Here is a 20,490-nt window from a genome sequence, read left to right on the forward strand (position 1 = left end):
TAGATAGATAGATAGATAGATAGATAGATAGATAGATAGATAGATAGATAGATAGATAGATAGATAGATAGATAGATAGATAGATAGATAGATACTTTATTGATCCCGAGGGAAATTCAGGGCATTCAGTAGCAGTATACAGACAGGCAGGACACAAGACATCGGTTACAATACACACCCGCTGTCCCCCTCCCCTCTCTATACAATAATCCCCCAAGAAAGAAAGAAACTGGTTACATGTGTATGTACAGAGGTCTTTGAGCTTATGCCCGAGGTGTGAGTACAGTCGTTAAACAGTCAATGCAGTGATTTGCATTGAGTGTCAAAAACAATGAGGTGAAACCAGGGGTGGTTAGGGTGATTGCCATTTAAATACCCAACTATTGAGGAGCAGATTAGCATTAAGTGTTGAAGACAATAAAGTGAAACTTGACCTAGTTAGGGTGATCATGTCAACCATTACAGATGTAGCATAACAATACAGTAGGATGGAACCAGATGATTAGAGTGATTACCATTAAAGTGACCTGTACTCAGTAAGGTGACTATCAATATGCATTAAAGTGTCCAACTGGAGGCTGACTCTGAGGTCAGCGGTGCAGATGAGGAGTGAGAAAAAAGTGAAAAAAAGAAAAAAGAGTCCAGGGTTCACCGTCTGGTTCTTCCCTGCCGTGACAGTGAAGTGTTGTACAGCCTGATGGCCAGGGGGACCAAAAGAGTTCTTGAGTCTATCCGTGGAGCACGACTGTGACAGCAGTCTGTCACTGAACATGCTCCTCTGCCCGGTGAAGGTGCTGTGCAGAGGGTGGTGTGTGTTGTCCATGATGGAGAGCATTTTGTCCAGAGACCTCTCTACCACTGACACCAGAGAGTCCAGCTCTGTACCCACCACAGAGCCGGCCCTCCTCACCAGTCTGTCCAGGCGTGCTGCGTCCCTCTTCTTGCAGCTTCCTCCCCAGCACACCACTGCGTAGAAGAGGACGCTGGACACCACAGACTGGTAGAACATCTGCAGCAGCTTTTTGCAGATGTTGAAGGACCCCAGCCTTCTCAGGAAGTACAGACGACTCTGTCCCTTCCTGCAGGTAGTGTCCATGTTAGGCGACCAGTCCAGCTTGTCATCCAGCTGCAGCCCCAGATACCCGTAGGTCCTGACCACCTCCACGTCGACCCCCCCCGATGGAAACAGGTTCTAGATGTGGTTTGTTCCTTCGGAAGTCCACCACCATCTCCTTGGTCTTGGAGGTGTTTAGCTGCAGATGGTTGTCACTGCACCACGTCACAAAGTCCTCGATCAGGCTCCTGTACTCCTCCTCCTGTCCATCCCTGACACAACCAACTATCGCAGTGTCGTCCAAGTATTTCTGCATGTGGCAGAGCTCAGAGTTATACTGGAAGTCAGAGGTGTACAGGGTGAACAGGACAGGGGAGAGCACAGTCCCCTGTGGTGCACCGGTGCTGCTGACCACCGTGTCTGATGTGCAGTCCTTCAGTCTGACGTACTGTGGTCTCTCTGTGAGGTAGTCCGTGATCCACCTCACCAGGTACGAGTCCACCCTCATCTCGGTCTCGAACATGTCTAAGCACGCAATTTAGTGTTGATTAATGACAGGTTAATGGGAGAGTACAAAGCACTCAGGACAAATAAACGACTAGACTAGAAAATAAGGCACCTTGCATGACATAGTAATAATAGACCCTTTCAAAAAGTCAGGTTTCATAATTATTGCAGCCATAAAATCAACAGAAGAATAAATGTTTGACAAACGTTTTTTTCTTGAGTTTGAGGGAAACTAAATCGTCCAAAAAAAAAAAAAAAATGTCATCACTGCTACTGTTAACACTGTTGTTCTGCCACACAGTATCATTTTGTCATCATTAAGCCACTTTGGAAACACAGTTATTCAGTACTTGTGTGTCTAAGAAGCACACCAGGGTGAAACTCATGAGCAGCCTTTGAGCAAGCTTTTTGATGGCTCTGATGTTTGGTTGTTTTTTTTTTGTTTTTTTTCTTTAAAGTTGTTTATTGGATGTATGACAGCAGAGACAGAGCTGTTTACTATTGTGCAGCTCTGTAGCAACACAGCAGGGCAAACTGAGTCGACGTTCCCTCGTTATCTGGTGGCCAACGTGGCACTGCACAGCTGCGTTCTCGGGTTAAATAGCTGGTTGTAAGAATCAAGGACAAACAAAGAATCGTCAACTCTGTTAAGCAGGGGGAGAAAAAAAAAAGTGGTGATTCGCAAGCTGCTGCTGCTGCTGAGCCTATGAGATAATGAGGATACAAGCCTCATTCATTACTGGATTTGTAAGAGACTTTGAACTTTGTACTTTGAACAGAGCAAACACACTATAGCACTTCAGCTGCATCAATGTCCAACTCATAATTATGAACAGATAGAATATTGTACAGCTCTATGCATATGATGAATATTTGTAAATGTCCCTGCAGTACAGGGCAGCACTGAGCCTTTTACTGAAACTGCATGGGCATTTGACAGCCTGTTGCCTTCTTATTGGTCTTTATGTTACGTATGTGAGGGCTGCTGCTCATTTTGGAACACTTCCACGGCTCAGCCTGTTGAGCACAATAATGTCTTTTTTTCGTTGTGTGATGCAAACCATTTAGGCTCAGCAGATTTGCACAGGAATGTATGGAAGTCCCATGACCTGGTGGCTCCATTAACCTTGTGATGACATTGAGGTTTGTTTGGTGTTGCTGTATCCCTAGAAGTCTATGGATTAATTATGTTCAGTCACTATTGTTTGGCGGTATGCATGCATTTTTTCCAAAGAATCTTAAGCAACTATTATTCCGTTATTCTGTCTGATCAACGGCAGCAAACAATGTATTACCATTTTCCTCTTTACACCCCATGTGCAGGGAGAGAGATGGTTGTCCTCACACCAATTCACAAACCTTTGAAAACATGCAGCTGTACTGTATTAACAGCTCAACTAAAACCAAAGAATAAAAGGTTTGCATATAAGGTTGGATCTTTTAAGTGCCCGTGTCTAAAATGTGTCATGGCTATGTTGTTTATGGAATCTTCAACTGGTGGGAACATGGGCCTCTAATCTCCAATTGCCCTCAATATACAAACTTTTGTTTGCTGCAGTGGATACTGAAAATTGTTCTTCATGACCAAAGCTGAGAGCCTCTAGTCTGTCAAAGAATCATTTCTGCCAACAATTTGAAAATGGTTATTAAATGGCAAATGTCCAATTTCATTTGGGAATTACATTTTCCTTTGTCACAGATTATAACCAAAGCTTCAGGAAATGAATGGTCTTCCCATGCTAATGGCATTTGTCTGTGGGCTAAACTTATATAGTATAAGTTTAGTCCTATGTCCAGATAGCAGCTATGCAGTGTTTTTATATCTTGTGTTAATTAAGATTACATTTAATGTATTTTGAATGTACTCTTTCAAACTAAAAGCACGTTTTCCCCTTTTCTTAGCAGGTGGGAACAGCTGAACGGCTATTCACCTCTGCATGTGTGTTTGTGTCTCCACAGGAAACTGGCCAAGTCCACTCTTGTGTTAGTGCTGGTTTTCGGCATCCATTACATCATCTTTGTTGGGATGCCTCATACACTGCAGGGAATGAGCTGGGAAGTCCGCATGTACTGTGAACTGTTCTTCAACTCCTTTCAGGTACGTTCCGTCTTTTTCTGAATTAAATTGTTTTTGATGATGGTTAATTATTATGCATTCATTATTAATCAAGTAGCGCAGCGATTTTTTTTTTTTAACCAAATAGTTCCATAAAAAGCTGAATTTGTCTGATCTGACCTGTCAAGACGACCTGACATACCATTCCATTTTCCTGCTGCGGGAACCTTAATTATCTTCTATAAATTACTGTCAGTGTCAAGTCAAGAATGCTTTTCATCATTAAGTCAAGCAGCTGGATAATGAGATTTCAGTGTCACAATTCAACTTTGCTTATGTTTAAATAAGAATTTCATTTTGTGCATGTAGGCGACCTTTCCTATTAAAAACATTTGGTTAGACTGACTCAAGCTTATGTTTCAGTGTTAAGGAAAGAACATTTTTGAGTGTTGAGCACATACTCTCCTTAAAGTTCAGAGTTTATTATGAATTTCAAGAAGAAGAGACCGACGCATTTTATTCATCCTCAAAAGGGACACTCACACGGTTTTTACGAACATGAGGAAGAAGAAGCTATGCCTGCACACACGCTCAGTGCCACTTAACTTTATTGAAAGATGTTTCGGCAAGAGGACTTATTCAGGTGATCCTGTTTGAAAACTAAACCGACATGTACTTTTGTACAACAGGCTGATTAGATAGGCAGTTCTCTCCATCGACCAGATCAATTTCCATACTGTGGTCTGCATGAGGACTGGAACCAGTGAACCAGATCCCTCTGGTCCCTACAGACTGAGCTACAAAAACCGTGTAAAGCATAAACCTGGAAATGAGCTGTAAAATGGATTGAGAAAAATGAAATTACGATTTAGTAGTCATACAAGCTCTTTCAATGAATCATTTAATTTCAAATTATAGGGAAAAAATGTCTTCAATATTGTGTAGATATGCTATGTTATGCTGGATGATATCAAATATTTTAAGCCAGATTTTAATTGAAATTATAAAATGTTCTCTTAATTTTATTCAGAGTTCTTTAAGTGCATTCACTGCCATGTTGAAACTCCCTGATGCCGTTATGGTTATACTGAGGAAGGTATAACTCATGCTGCGTTCAATGACACGATCATTGATTGGTAAATTTGTCTCTGTGACATCTGGAGCGTGTTTGAAATATAATGACATGTATTTTTTTCATATTTACTGTCAGGGCTCAATTCTGACAGTACTTTTGGATTTTGTCCAACTATTGCTGCATAAAACAAATACTTAACTTCTCTGTCAAGGAGCGAGTGGCCAGGAGGAGCACATTGATCCAACTCAACATGAATACATTCAATAAAGTCAGGCTTAAATCACAAACCTGTTGAAAACACCTTTAAAAATACATGCATTTAATCAGGTCATACATTTTGCCCCTATACTACAGTGGAGAAGTCTGTAGTAAAGCCCTTAATGCTAAACACAATCAAAAGCTTTTTTTTTTAAAAAAATCGATAAAACAAGTCAAAATCCCCACGCTTTTTATTTGGTGGTCATGTTTTGTTAAGTTCAGTGTGTGTACACAGTCGACGGTAGGTGTTGCGGTGTTTAGGTGGAACCCAATTTGATTTTTTCTATAAAAAAAAAAAAAAAAATCTAGAATTCTTTGATTACAGTACGAAGAAAATAATTTATCTAAACAGCTGCTGACACGCCACTGTAGTTTCTCTCTCCCTATTGTCCGACTCTATCCACTGTCCTGTTTCTATAATAACAGCATAAAAATCTCAAAATAATTGTCTGTAGAATGTCCATGTTTAAAAACACTTGTTCTTTTTTAACCGAAAAAAAAAGTATCAGGAAGAAAAAGGAACCAATGAAAGCACATTGATGCTATTGATGTACTCTTGTGATGATTTTTATTACAACTATTTCATTTTGATGATGGGGGTTGAAACACAAGTGATTGTGAGGAGATTCCATTGAGCGACCTGCAAGTGAAACGGCTTTAAAGCAGTGCTCCTTTCTCATTATACTGTTATATTGAAAAAAAAAAAAGTTTCTTGCCAAACAAGGCTCTATTTTAAAATTAAAACCCAGACTAGAAACCAAACTAAAGTTGCCGGGCAGCTGACGAAAAACGAGATTAAAGGGAAATCCCCAAAAACACTTTCAGAAATTCCCAGCACCAAGAAACTACACGAGACCAGCTGGAACAGGGGTACTCAATTAGAACCTCAAAAAAAAGGTCCACTCACCAAATTTCTAATCTGTCCAGGGTCTGGGACAGTGACGTGTAATTCCAACTCAAAACAAAAAAAGGCATTTGATCCACAAAACATTTCAACTATGATGTGTTCTGTCCACATCAGTGTGAAATGTGACGCTTTTTTGTGCCACTAGTTCTTTAAACATGGGCACAAAAAGGCGTGAGGGCCAGGCATAGACAATGGTGTGAGTTTTGTTTTGGTGTTAGGTTTTGCATAATTCTGCTCTTTGCCAAACGAGGCTCTAGGTGTCAAATTGGGTTCCACCTTGATGTTTACGTTTCCACTTTTGTGCTCTGCACAGGCAGAAAAATGCATATTTCTCTGTCCAATCTGTCTTAAATTCACAATTTTCAGATTAAACCTCTTGTTTGGAGCAGGCCATGATTTTTGCTTTACTAAACAGGTACCGTTTGCAAATCTGACTACGTTGTTCTAGCTAATAATGACCTGTGTGACCGTGGTGAAGTCAGTTTTATGTTGGAGGTTCGGTGTACCAGGAGCAAAGCAGAGCAAACGTCTATCAAATATCCAACTTAAAATTAACTTTCTACAGAGTAGGCACTCACAGAAGAAAAATAAAAAGCACTCACGACCACAATGAGTTTCCATATAGTGACGTTAAACAACAGCTGATAGGACATTGAGTACAGGATAGATACGTGATCGGAAACAAAATTGGAATATTGATATTTTTCTCGTCCGCCATTCATTTCACGTTTGGGCCCTGATCTGGACCGGAGTCCGCTAATTGAGGACCCCTGAGCTGTCAGTAAACACCGAACGGTCAAGTAGTGCTGATGCAAAATCACACTTCTTAGGCTTTGTTCAGACTACGGTCCAAAATCTGAGTTTTTTCACCAAATCAGATCGATCAAACCGAAACCCACTGACTGTCCACATTACACATTGCAAGTGACCAGATCTGATCTGCCCGTCCTTATTGACATGGTCTGATCCACATTGGGTTCTACGGTAACAGGTTACACCCAGGAATTACAACAACGAAATTGATGACAGAAGTGTGATTATTTCTGCTTATTTCTGGCTATAACAATCTTTTGGAGCAGTCTGTCCAAGGGCTTGCCGAAAAATGTAAACTAAATACAATCTGGATGTGCTAAAAAAAAAAAAAAAAAAAAAAAAAATCAGATTTGGAGGTGTGATGTGAACAAGGCTTTAAAGACCCACAGAGAGATCCTCTCACTATCTCTGAAGGTGAGACAATGAGCTAGAACAGAGTGCTGCAACTCAAGGGTAGATATAACTTTAACACACCTGGACCAAATTAGGGCCAATCAGCACACAAACACCTGAAGCTTCTCTGAGATGATTACCATCCCATACTCTGAGTGAACAGCGTGAGCTCCCTTGCAGAAAAAAAATCTATGATATTGTTTAAGTGCAGCAGCTTTTCACCTCCACTAACTTTCTTCTCTCTTCTGCTGAATACTACAGTCATATAGAGCTGATTTTCTTTTTTAGACTTTAGAATTTTATTTTTATTGTCCCAGAGGGGAAATTCTTTTTCACCAACATAGTACAGTTTTAAGGGCTGCGCGCCGACATAGGGTGGGCACAGGAACATACAGTGCATATGGTTATGGGGGGACCGGGGATTGGGACTGAGGTGGATTTTTATTGAGGGCTGAAATGAGTGCAGGCACCAGGCTTCTGCCGCATTGCGCCCTCCTGCACAACAGGGACCTGTATCTGCGTCCGGAGGGCATGATGGTGAGGTGGCAGTTGAGAGGGTGGGTGATGTCCAGTGCTACCGTGTGAGCGATGCGTGTGATGGCCTTTGAATTGAGTTCTGACAGGGTGGGAGTGGGGAGACCAATAAGTTTGGCTGCAATGTTTGTGACACGGGTGAGTTTGGCTCGGTTTTTGACTGAGTAAGTTAAAGAAGCAGGAGGAACAGTAGAGCAGGATGGGCTGGACGATGCTTTGGTATAACATGAGGAGGAGGGGGGGGGGGCAACATAGAGTCCTTTGAGTTTTCGGATGTCGTGCAGTCTTTGGTGGCTCCTTTTTTGAATGTCCGCTGTGTGCTGGTCGAAGGTGAGTTTCTTGTCTAGTGTGAGTCCGAGGTATCTGAAGCTGTCAACAGTTTCAACTGTGTCGTTGTTGATGAGGGTGGGGGGCTGGAGTGATGGGGTGCCTATTATTTCTTTTGTTTATGTTGAGGTGGAGGAAGTTATTCTTACACCAGTGTGTTTCAGATGCACCGAAGGCAGCTTATGGACTGCCAGATGAGATATCCATGTAATGATGTATTTTTTTTGGAGGAAACAACCTGACAACTGTTCACTATAAAGTCATTAGATTTTTTTTCTCTTTACATTTTATATCAAAAATTGCCCCGGTGGGCCACTGGTGGCACAGTGGCAGTGCATCGAGGCTGTAGTCCTCACGCGGGCGGCTCGGGTTTACGTCTGAGCCGCATGTCTCTCCCCACTGTCTGTCCCTGATTTCTGCCTCTGTCCACTTTCCTCCCTCTGTAGTAAGAGGCAAAGAAATTTCATTCAGCAAGACCTTCCCTTCCGCATGCTGGTTTTATTGCTTATTCGCATACTGTGAAACATGAACACCTCCTTATGCTCTCATTTTCTTGTAATCATCACCTGGTCACATCTATCCATAACCCTGCTCCACTCCCACATTACTGATCATGAAGCCTTTTTTTAGACAAGGGTCTCTCTTCATTTCATGCATGCTATCGTTATGTGCAACCCCTTCACCTCCCCATCACCACCAAACCTGTGCAGTTTTATCACCTTCATCATCCCATCAGCTTTTTCACAGATTTTCACATCAATCTGAAAGCAACACATTACATTGGCACTGAAAAAATGTATTGAGCTCTGTCGACTGTCCGTCTCATAAGACTAAAAAGTGAGAGGCTTACTCAGACATACCTGCCTTTAATCAACTCTTCAATCACATGGCAACACTAACAGAAAATGTGAGAAGTGCACCCAATCAGCGTAAATTACTGTGAAGGAGAAGGGGCGATGAAATCTTAAAGCCTTAGTTGAATTCGCTTGTCAGTTTTTTAAAATATTTTCAAAGTTATCAGTTTTATAGATACCGTCTCATGACTGGATACATTGTGCCACTTTATTGCATTTTTTTTTTTGTCATGAATGCCAAAAACAGGCAGGGCTTAATGCAACCATACAATGCACACATGCAAATGTCTGCACAGGATTCTTTTTTTTTTTTAAATTATATCTTTATTTCGAATGGACAGAAAATGACCACACATCAAGCATACATATCAACAAAGGTAATGACAGATGTCCATCCGGTTTTTGTTTTAAAGTACAATAGAAAAGGGAAGAACAAAAAAAAGAGAGAAAACATGAAACCAAGAACAGAAACCAGGTGAGGGGGGTCACCCGCCGCCGCCATCAAAAAGAGAGACATCGAAAGACATTCACGGAAATAAACATAAGATAGTGGTACCAGTGATATTAGAAAAAGTCTGCTCTCTCGGGGGTAATATAGACAATCCAGTTATTCCAGATCCGATAGAATTTGTCCCTTTGAATTTTTAGTTGATAGGATAGTTTTTCCATCTTAAATATTTCAAGAGTTACTCCAAACCAGTCCTTAATAGAAGGTAGAGTCGGACTCAACCATCTTCTCGTAATCGTTTTTTTGCTTGCCACCAAAAGTAACTGTAATAGTTTTATTTCACTCCTGCGTTCCAAAAAAGAGACGCGACCCAGATACAGGACCTCGAAGCTCAGAGGAACTTGAGTGTTAAAAACCTTACTTAAAGATGTCTGAATACCCCTCCAGAAGACACCTAGTTTGGGACAATCCCAAAAGATATGGTAATGATTAGCCACAGTCGAGCCACATTGTCTCCAGCATGGCACATGTTCCCCTTTATACCTCTCCTGATGTGGTGTCCTGAAAAACCTAATAATATTTTTCCAACAATGTTCCCTCCAGCTCATGGAGCTGGATGTTGACCACTGAAAGGACCATATATCGCCCCACGCCTCCTCAGATATCTGGGTCCCAGATTCTCTTTCCCATTTACCTTTAATGTAAAAAGTATTCTTATTACCAGCATGGGATAGAGCAGTATAAAGCTTTGAAATCGAGTTAGAAGGGGTCATGGTTAATGCATTCTTTACAATGTGAAAAAATTCTGATTCAACAGCTGAGAGGTTGACCAATTTACATTCATGGACAATATATGACCGTAACTGCAGGTATCTGTGGAAATCGTTCCGCGACAGGCCATGTTTGTCCCTCAGGGTCTCGAAGCTATGCACAGTGTTTTTCTGAGTGAGTGAAAGGAGAGTAGTGAGACCATGCACCGACAATGATTTAAAGCTAGAGTCGTGTCTGTTAGGGAGAAAATCTGAATCATGCGCGAACCATCTGAAAGATCTCAACATTTTATATATATCACAAGTATTTATCACTTTCTGCCAGACTTGAAGCGTATGATTCACCCAAGGATTCCCCAATCCTTCCAAGCGAGTCATAAGACCCTTATCCGCTATCACTGCTTGGATGGGGAACTGTTTAGATAGGCTGGACTCCAGTTCCTTCCATCTAGCTATATATGTGTCATCACACCAGTATAGGAGGGGAGCTATTTGTGAAGCATAATAATAATTCCTTAGACAGGGGAGACCTAACCCTCCACTTTCCTTGGCCAGTTGAAGGGTGGCATATTTAATCCTTGGTTTCCGGCCCTGCCAGACAAATCTGGAGATCCATTTGTCCCACTCACTGAATTGATTATCAGACACCTCCACAGGCAAGTTCCTAAAAAGGTAAAGTAAACGGGGGAGCACATTCATCTTAACTGCACTTATCCTAGAGCTAAGGCTCAAAAAAGGGACCAAGTTCCATCTGTGTAAATCTGCTTTTATACTTGAGGATATTGGCTCATAGTTTGCCCGGAAGAGCACTGAAAGGTCTCGTGTCAGGTGGACACCCAAATACTTAATACTCTCGTTTTCCCAGTTTACTTTAAATTTCTCACGTAAATTCGCAGAGGCCACATAGTTAAGAGTCATCACCTGAGTTTTTATAATGTTAACTTTATAGCCAGATAACCTGCCAAAATCAGTCAAAGTAGACATCAATTCTGTGAATGACTTCTCCGGTTCCCCCAGACAGACCAACACATCATCCGCAAACATTGCTACTTTATGCTCTATTCCTGACATAATAATGCCCTTAATATTTCGGTTTTGTCTAATTAATTGGCCTAGTGTTTCAATAAATAAATCAAAGAGGAGTGGCGAGATTGCGCACCCCTGCCTGCATCCCCGATTCAGAGCAAAAGCTCCAGAAAGATCACCATTTACCTTGATGTGGGCCGAGGGTCTGTCATATAACGCCTGGATTACTTTAATAAACTTCACCTGAAAACCAAACTTCCCCAGTACCTTATACAAAAAAGCCCATCTAACAGAGTCGAAAGCCTTTTCGGCATCCAGACTCCCTATAATTGATTGAGGCCCCTCTATATGAATTTGACTTAAAATGTGTAGTACTCTCCTAATATTATCTGACGTCTGTCTCTGATGAATAAAACCAGTCTGGTCCAAATCGATGAGAACAGGCAGCAGCTTCTCCAGTCTGCGGGCAAAAACAGAGGTGAACAGTTTATAATCCAAATTGAGGACACTAATTGGCCGGTAATTCCCACATTCTCGCCTATCTTTACCCTCCTTAGGGATAACAGAGATCGTTGCCTCCCTCCAGGAGGGTGGGATTTCTCCCTCCTGAAGGATGTGATTAAACGCTCTAAGTAATAGTGGGACTAGTTCTAACCTCAAGCAGCGGTACCATTGAGCATTATACCCATCTGGCCCAACTGCCTTCCCCAACTTCAGTCTGGTGATAGCAGCGTTAATTTCCTCAGCTGAGATTGGTTTTATTAAATTCTCATTCTGAGATTCTGAGAGTGAAGGTAAATCAAGGGAGCTAAGAAAGGTATCAATGCAATGTTCCTCAGAGGCACTAGGTTGTGAGTACAGATCCCTGAAGAAAACCTCAAAACATTCCTGGATCTTTTCCAATTTAGTTTCCATGACATTAGTTTTAGGATTCCTGATTTTGTGTATTGTACTTTCCTCCTGTTGTTTACGTAGTTTGTACGCCAGATATTTTGCTGATTTCCCTCCTATCTCATAATATTTTTGTCTCAGGAAGGTTAAGTTCTTCTGGGCCTCCTGTGTGTGAATATCATTAATTTCACCCTGTAATTTCCTAATCTCCTGCTTAATAGCGGTGCTTGGGTTGTCAACATCTGCTTGTTGCTTCAGCTTTAAATTTGACTGAAGCTCAGCTAGTTTTTGCCCTTTGATTCTCTTCAGGTAGGAGGTAGTGGAGATCAATTTACCCCTCATTACAGCTTTAAGCGTATCCCATAGTATAGTCGGTGACACCTCCCCTGTGTCGTTAATTTCTAAAACCTCTTTAATGTCTTCCTTTATTTTAGATACTATGGCAGGGTCATTGAGTATATGCGAGTTGAGTTTCCACAGAGTATTTCGATTTTTCCTTGCCACCTGCAGAGAGACATATATGGGGCTATGATCAGAGAGATCCCTTGTTAGTATGTCACAGTCTCTAATCCTAAATCTATCCACAGTAAACATAAAAAAGTAATCCAGTCTAGCATAGACTTTAAATGAGCTTGAATAGTGTGTGTATCCTTTGATAGATGGGTACCGCTCTCTCCATACGTCTATTATCCCCATTTCCACCATATAGGAGTTTATTTTCTTCAAGAGTGGGTTAGTCTGAGTCGTTGGATTAGAGGAGTCTAGTTTGGGAACAAGCCTAAAGTTGAAATCCCCCCCACAGATGACTGTGCCCGGAGAGTCCAACATCAGATCAAAAATGTTCCTATAGAAAACCCAGTCGCTCCCAGGCGGGGCATACACATTTAATATTGTGATTTCAGACCCCTCTATCTTGCCCGTTATCCTAATAAATCTGCCCTCATCATCACTGACTTCTGAGATATGTTCGTAGTTAAGTGCACCAGAGATAAGCGTAGCCACACCCCTTTTATGTTTAGATTTGACGGATGAGGAAAAAAACGTGTCTAAAACCTTTCCTTTTCAACCTCAGATGGTCCGCTTGGTTCATGCGTGTCTCTTGAAGTAAGGCAATGTGAGCTTTTTCTTTTAGTTTAGACAGTATCTTACTCATCTTTACCACATTCAAGACCCCATTCACATTAAAAGAAATTATTTTCACTGGCTCACTCTGCATGTCGTTGTATTAACTGAGCACACCACAACCCGGCAGCGGCAGGCAGACCCCCCTCGGAACAATAACAAGTACCATGAATAGAAAACAAACAAAAATAGTTGGTACATAACTGAAGCATGAACACTCCTAGCCACACTTCCAGCAGTGGACCACTTCCACTGCTTCCCTTTGTCCTTGAAGGAATACCCCTATTTACTCCCTGAGGTAGGGGGCCTTCCACTGTGATGGCGCCCTTAGAAAAGAGAATCCCCACCCATTTTAACTCGACAACCGTTGCATCTCACCATGTCGTCCAGAACATAACATCATATCAGTTCTCTTCCCGTCTATATACTTGCAGCCTCTCCTTGTAGCCTGCAGCTCCCTGGTTCTGCCGCGGCCGCCGACCCCCGACCCGACTCCAAGACGACCATCTCTGTAGTTTCTCTCTAAGAGTAGCCGGTGGTTTAATCACAGTCACCGGGAACCCCCGACTCGCCAGGTCCGCAGTCGCTTCCTCCACCGAGTTGTAGGTTTTCGCTCCATCCTCATAGAACACCTTCAGACGAGCTGGATAGAGGGTCCGGAACCGCAGATTCTTGTCCTTCAGGATCCTCCGTGCATCTGCATACTCTTTGCTCATAGCCATGATCTCCGGAGGGTAGTCATGGTCAACATTTATTTTATTATTGTTCCACATAAAACCTTTTTTCTGCCACGCGAGCCTCAGCACTTCTTCTTTGACTGTAAAGCACAGAAATTTTACCAGGATCGATCTGGGCTGGGACCCGACTGGAGGGGGAGATGATAGTGCTCTATGTGCCCTCTGGATCTGTAGTGCTGTTGAAGGGGGGATGTTGAGATTCTCCCGAAGTATTTTCTCCACAAAGTGGGTCATGGTTTGTGAGCTCGATTCCGCTCCTTCCGGGACCCCGTACAGTCTGAGTGTCTCCTTTCTCGAGTAGGCCTCCAGCGATGCCAGTTTAAAGTTCAGTTTTTCTTGCGATGTTACAAGCTCAGAAACTATTTCGTCAGTTGTTTGCAGCTGATCTTCATGCACAGCAACCCTGGTTTCTATCTCGTTGAGCCTGGCGTTTGTTTTGTCCAGCTCACCTCTAATGACCTGCAGTTGTGACTTTGTGTCTTTTCGGAATTCTTTCACCTCTCTTCCAACTCCTCTTAGCTCTGTCAGTATCAACGTCAAGCTTACCGGACCGTCCTCGTTCTCTGTACCGGTATCTTCAAAGCTCGGAGCGGGGGAAGCGCCGCGGCTAGCCCCGGGGGAGCTAGCGTTAGCTTCCTCCGTTAGCTGCATTTCCTCGTCTTCAGCATGCTCGAAAGCTGACTTTCTACCTCTTCTGTTCTTTTTGGACGTCATCTGAGCCCCTTTAACCTCGTTTTCAAGTATTTCGCCGGTCAGTTAATGCACTTTGGGGCAGTTTTAAGTACTTCTCGTCGAGAGCTCTCTTACTAAGTTGCCATCCCCTTGCGACCGGAACCGGAAGTCCTTCTGCACAGGATTCTTATGTGTAAAGTTATCAAGTGGAGAAATTTGCCTGCAGGTGAGATTGTGCATTTTTGCACACAGACCTCATACATAAACTAAACTATTTAATGCTTACATTTACACCTTCAGGTGCCAATGGCTCAACATTGAAGCCATGACCACAAAACCTCTCCTACGTTTACCCATACACTTGTTCTGCCCTCAGCCAATGAATCCGTAACACCCTCCATTTAAAATCGGATGCGACAACATATGGACAAAGTGGATTTCAGGTCCTTCTCCATCCAGAACAGGTCCTCAAAATCCCTCAAACTTAAGCCGATAGTTGAACCATCATTCAGCCCTATAACCATAAATCTTTACAGATAAGTATTTTTCAATGTATTTAATGTGAATGGCATACCGTGAGGTCCTTATTTACTTTATAAAGTCAATCCTTTTTTTTTTAAACCAATTATTTTTTATCTTCTTAAAACTTTTTCAAGATTGGCTTAAAACTTTAAAGTGAGCCCTGTTAAATGTATTTAACAAAAAAGGCCACCATCTGGGGCGGCTGTGGCTCTCCTGCAGCAACATGTCCAATGTGTCCTTGGGCAAGACACTCAACCCTTCATCGGCAGCGTATGAATGGGATTAGTTATTTCTGATGATCTCGCTACATAGCAACCTCTGCCATCAGTGTGTGAGTTAGAAGACAAGAAAAGCACTACACAAGCTCATGTCCATAAGAGAGATTTAAACTATTGTTCAAAGACTATTGCTCAACACGGTCCAACACTGCTGGACCGTGTTGCTGGACATCTGGAGGGCACAAAGACGCATGTATTGGCTTCTTTTATTGATTTCTTGTCAGCTTTTAACTGCATGCAGCCCCATATTCTTGCTCAGAGGCTCTCTGAAATTCCTGCAATAGATGTCGGTACCATATTTTGGTTGGTTGGTTGGCTGGCTGGCTGATCAGGAGGCCACAGAGAGTTCGCGTAAATGGCACCTTGTCTGAGGCCCTGGTGTGCTCTACTGGATCACCCCAGGGGTGTGTCTTATCACCATTGTTATTTGTATTGTATACAGACTGCTGCCACAATCTATTATTAAATATGCTGATGATTCAGTGATACTTAGTTTTCTGCAGGACCATGAGGTGGGCCATGGTCCGGTCTTGGACAGCTTTATTGAATGGTGCAAGGAGTCATTCCTACAGCTCAATGTCGCAAAAACCAAAGACATGCGGTTTGACTTCCGTAGGAAACCACCTGCCTTGCCATCTTCCATTATAAACGGCTCAGCAGTGGAGACAGTCAGTCAGTGTAAGTACCTGGGCACTATACTGGATGATAAACTGACCTTTGAGACCAACACAGATGGGATCTGTAAAAAGGTCAATCAAAGACTGTTTTATTTAAGGAAGCTGAGGAGTTTTAATGTTGAAAGTTCACTTATGAAAATGATTTATTCATCATTTGTCGAGTCTATTCTCAAATTGTCAATGATATGCTGGTTCGGTAATCTTAATTTGATTAACAAAAACAGGCTGCGAGGCATTGTTAAACAGTGCCGAAAGATCATCGGTGTCAGTCTTAATGATCTGAGCCAGGTCTACCAGGTTAGGTGTGTCTGGAGGGCAAACGCCATTTTGGCAGACCCTCTTCACCCTCTCCACACAGAGTTTTGGCCTCTACCATCAGGGAGAAGGTTTGCCTTCTCTAGGAAAGCAAAGTCAAACCGGTATATAAAATCATTTTTACCATTAGCAGTTAAATATTTGAACCAGCTCTAAACATTGCAATTTGTAACTTTCCAGGATGAGTCTATGGGTTAATTGGGTTATTTATTTTCTTTTCTTCTCTTTGAATATGTCTTATTTTACTTATTGTTCATTTTATTTATGTGTTGGCTGTGCCAATGGCTGCTGTAAAATGAATTGCCCCCCGGGGATAATAATGAATAATCATCAAATCAAAGATGAGAACACAGTTTATTTAAGCTTCTTGGTGAGTCTCTTCCTAGTAGTTTCTCACTAGCAAAGATGTACAACAAGCCACACAAACACTTGCATGTTCCCAGCACTTTGACAAAAACATTGTGAACCACGACAGTACAAAAACCCAATCTTGTGTTCCACGTGATAACCTTTTGAGGCGATTAAACAGATATGGTCAGTCATACAATGTTATTGTCAAGCTGTATATAAAGCCTTGCTATCTCTAGACGTGACCCCTCTTGTGTTCATACATGTCACTATCTCTCCTCCAGGGTTTCTTTGTTTCCATCATCTACTGCTACTGCAACGGAGAGGTGAGTTTATCATCCTTGTCTGAAAGGTATTGATCCTAAAAGAGATGTACAAAGAGCCAGACTAATGTTCTTGAAAAATAGCTGTAGCCAAACAGACCTTGGTACAGCTTCTACTTCATTAGGCCATTGAAAAAAAAAAAAATAGCAACTTTTCATCATAAAAAAAAATCAGTTTTGTTTTTTTAAAATGTTTTTTTCCACTCTTGACTTTTGTTGTTCACAATGCATCCTGTGGAGAACTCCTTTTATCTTCTGAAGCCTTTCCGTGCAACCAAATTCAAGACTCAACACATCACACTGTGTGCGCTTGCTGTTTAATTATAGTTTAATATTTAGTTTTTTTAAACATTCAGCCAGACATCACCCTATCATGGAGCTCTATTGAGTCTTAAGTCTCTACAAGACGCATTGGTTCCACATAGAGAGGGTAGCTGAACCTCACCATTTCGTCAGGCTGCTGGGAGTGGACTGTATACTGCAGTCTGTGAAAGCATTAGGAGAGAGACGTGTATTCTTTTAGCTGACTTATATCTTCTCGCAGTTCTCCAACGGTTTTGTATGGACAACAAATAAAGGCAAAATATGGCGTAACATTATGTTCAATCAATCAGTCTTTATTTGTATAGCGTCAAATCATAACAGGCATTATCGAGACACTTCACAAAAAGCAGGTAAAGGACCTTACTCTTGAATTAACAAAAGAGCAGGTAATGTTGTCGCAAAGTTATCCCAGAAGTATTATATATATATATAAATATAATTTTGGTTTTAGGGGGTGGAACCTAAAACCAAAATTGTTCAGGAGACCCAGAAAAAAACACAACAAAAGGAAAGGGCTACGAGACCTTCTATAACAGAAAAGGCTTTGACTCCTACACAAAGATTTTAGTTAGTGTTTATATATACACAGAGAGAACTTGAGAAAACACAGGAAGCACCTCTCACTACCTCTGAAGGTGAGATAATGAGTCAACGCAGCGCACTGGAGACTCAGGGTATATAAAAGCTTCCCACACCTGGGCTGAATCAAAGCCAATCAGTGTGACACACACCTCATTGCAGTTGCTTGATTCTCTCACCATCATCGCGGATGCGAAAGAGTGAGCGACCTCACAAAGGAAAAAACTACTTGTTTGCAGTAAAACGTTACTCTCTATCTCTTCCAACGAATAAACACTTGTCATATACTGTATTTGGTTGTCAACTTTCTCTCCCACATCACACGTCCCTCAAGCACATGAAAAAATGACAATTAAGCACTGATATCAATCCAGATATGAAAGTTTGCCTTGTTAACACATCACAAAAGTATGAGCTATATAGGATACATTTTTGTTTTATCTTTAGACTTAAAAATCTGCAGGCAAACATAGCCACACAAAGCCCACTAGAAGGTCCCCAGTAACAATATTAGAGAGCTTTTACTTCAGGCTCAGTTCAATTCATTGTATTCCATTCAAAGCAGATCACAAACCAATTGTCCTTGTAGCAACAACACAAAACAGAACACAAAAGTCATGAATATGTCATCATATTTCCTCAACAAACTACAATATAAAAACTATTCTTGAAATAAAATGTTTGATTGAGATTCTTTGATATGTTGGTACTGTAGGCAACATTTTATTATGAGCTTTATCCGAATGTGCCGAATACTGTAATCTACTAATTGATTGACATTTCAACAACTTTAAAGGCAGGGTAGGTAATTTTCTACAGATACTCTTTTTAAGATTTTGGTTGAAATTTTCTTCAGGTCCTGACAGAAGTAAATAACTTATGTGCTCTGAAAAAGTAACAAAGAAAATCCATCAACTGTGTAACAGTTGTAAACCTGTAAAAATGTTGACCAATAAAAGACAGTTTCCTTAGTAATACTCAGTCTACAGTAAATAAATGGAAATATAAAGAACAAGATTCAATTAGCACTTTCAAACCCAACACATAAAAACAATGTTTGAAAATTGTTCTGTGAGAAAAGAAATGCTGGGAATGATAGTTCTGCTATGGAACTCTTGCTATTTAAAGTTTATATAAGTCCCATCCCTACAGGTTCAAGCAGAGATAAAGAAGACATGGACCCGCTGGAACCTGGCCTTTGAGTGGGAGGGCCCAGTGGTCTGTGGCCGCTACCACTACAGCAATGTGGTGGTCGGCCTCAACACCAACAGCACCAGCAGCCACCTGGCAGGGGCTGGACCTTCCACACGTTCAACCACACTTGTTTCAAGTCGTGTTTATCGAAGTACAGGTCCTGCGATCAGCATGCACGCCACACTCCCAGGATACGTGATTGGTAACTCAGACGCCTCCATACGTGAGGAACCTGAGGACAGCGGGCCAAAAATGGTGGACGATATCTCGCTAAAGGAAAATCTGCCTGTTTTTAATACAAGTGCAACAGCCGAGGATGAAGAGGAAACATTGTAGCAGTAGTTGGATGTCTAAGCGTGCGGTATGGACTGATGAAAATGTTCCAAGGAAGAACTTTGCCTACACATTCCAGTCTCGTAATTCAAAGTCCAAACAAAGTATCAAAGTTAACGTTGACTGTATGTGCCAGTGGTTCCATAAGTGGGATGTGGTGTTATCTGCCATTCTGCTCTGCGAGCAAAGCATGACAAAAAATGTTTTGGTGGTCTTCCAGAGACGTCTTCAAACTACTAAAACAAAGACAAGAAAATATGATTAGTCATATCCCGCCTGGATAACAACAAGAGACCACTGTGTGTGTTGTCTCCTAGAGTATTAGCTATCTACAGAATGAAGCCAAACAAGATAAGACTCCACTTGAACACATTACATCCTCCACACGCGGAGGAGCCTGTCGATTTCTTCATATCAATTATTGAAGGAAGTATAACTCTTGTGTGGATTTTCCTCAAAGAAGTTGTTCATCTTCAGAGCATCCAGTTTAAAAAAGAAAAGAAAAAGAATCTGTTCCCAGCAATGGCTGTTGTAACATCTTCAAAATAGGGACTTTTCATGGAGCAGGATCACTTTTAATTGCTCCTTTTTGAGAAGAGGTCTGTTAGGCGTTTGCTGTCACAGTGATTGCTTTTTTTTGTACTTTTTGCAGTTCAATTTAATTTTATGAATATGGAATTGTTTTTTAAGCGGAGCGTGTGACTGGCTGTGTAGTAAGTGATTACTGATTTATGTTTATGTGTCGATGTGCACTGGGGGGGTAACCATATTTTCCTCAGCTAAAGGTAGGCCTGGACGAAAATGTTTGGGAACCACTAGTTTATGCAATTAAAAACTAAATGAATTCCTATGTAAATTTAAAAAAAAAAAAGTTAAATATTTTATGTAAGCATGGTGAGATGCTAAGAAGCTGAATGTTATTTAGCAGATTTTTCTCCCTACCAATGTCCACTGTTTTGACACTGAAACCTTGCAAATTCTGAATAAATCGAGAAACAAAATCAATGTTGGTGCTTTTAGTGAGCTACGGCTGTGAAGACCTCATCATTTATCATTTTTAGAATCATACAAGTGGAACATCCATCCATGCCATTGGGCACATTCACTGGTTGTAGTTTAGCTTGATACTTCATAATTAGAGTACGCTACTGAA

At 41.5% G+C, this 20,490-nt stretch overlaps 1 protein-coding gene across 1 annotated transcript in view; it reads left to right on the forward strand.

The window, feature by feature from the left end:
* The window catches only part of pth2ra (parathyroid hormone 2 receptor a), a 75,424-nt gene extending 55,949 nt beyond the window's left edge, over positions 1-19,475 (forward strand). The window contains exons 11-13 of the mRNA XM_079358376.1: positions 3,521-3,659; positions 16,869-16,910; positions 18,963-19,475. Coding sequence (XP_079214502.1) covers positions 3,521-3,659; positions 16,869-16,910; positions 18,963-19,340 — 559 coding nt within the window. The 3' untranslated portion in view covers positions 19,341-19,475. The remainder of the gene's footprint in view (positions 1-3,520; positions 3,660-16,868; positions 16,911-18,962) is intronic.
* Positions 19,476-20,490: the final 1,015 nt, after the last annotated feature.

The sequence above is a fragment of the Symphodus melops genome (genome assembly GCF_947650265.1).
Source record: "Symphodus melops genome assembly, chromosome: 12".
Classification (NCBI taxonomy): Eukaryota; Metazoa; Chordata; class Actinopteri; order Labriformes; family Labridae; genus Symphodus; species Symphodus melops.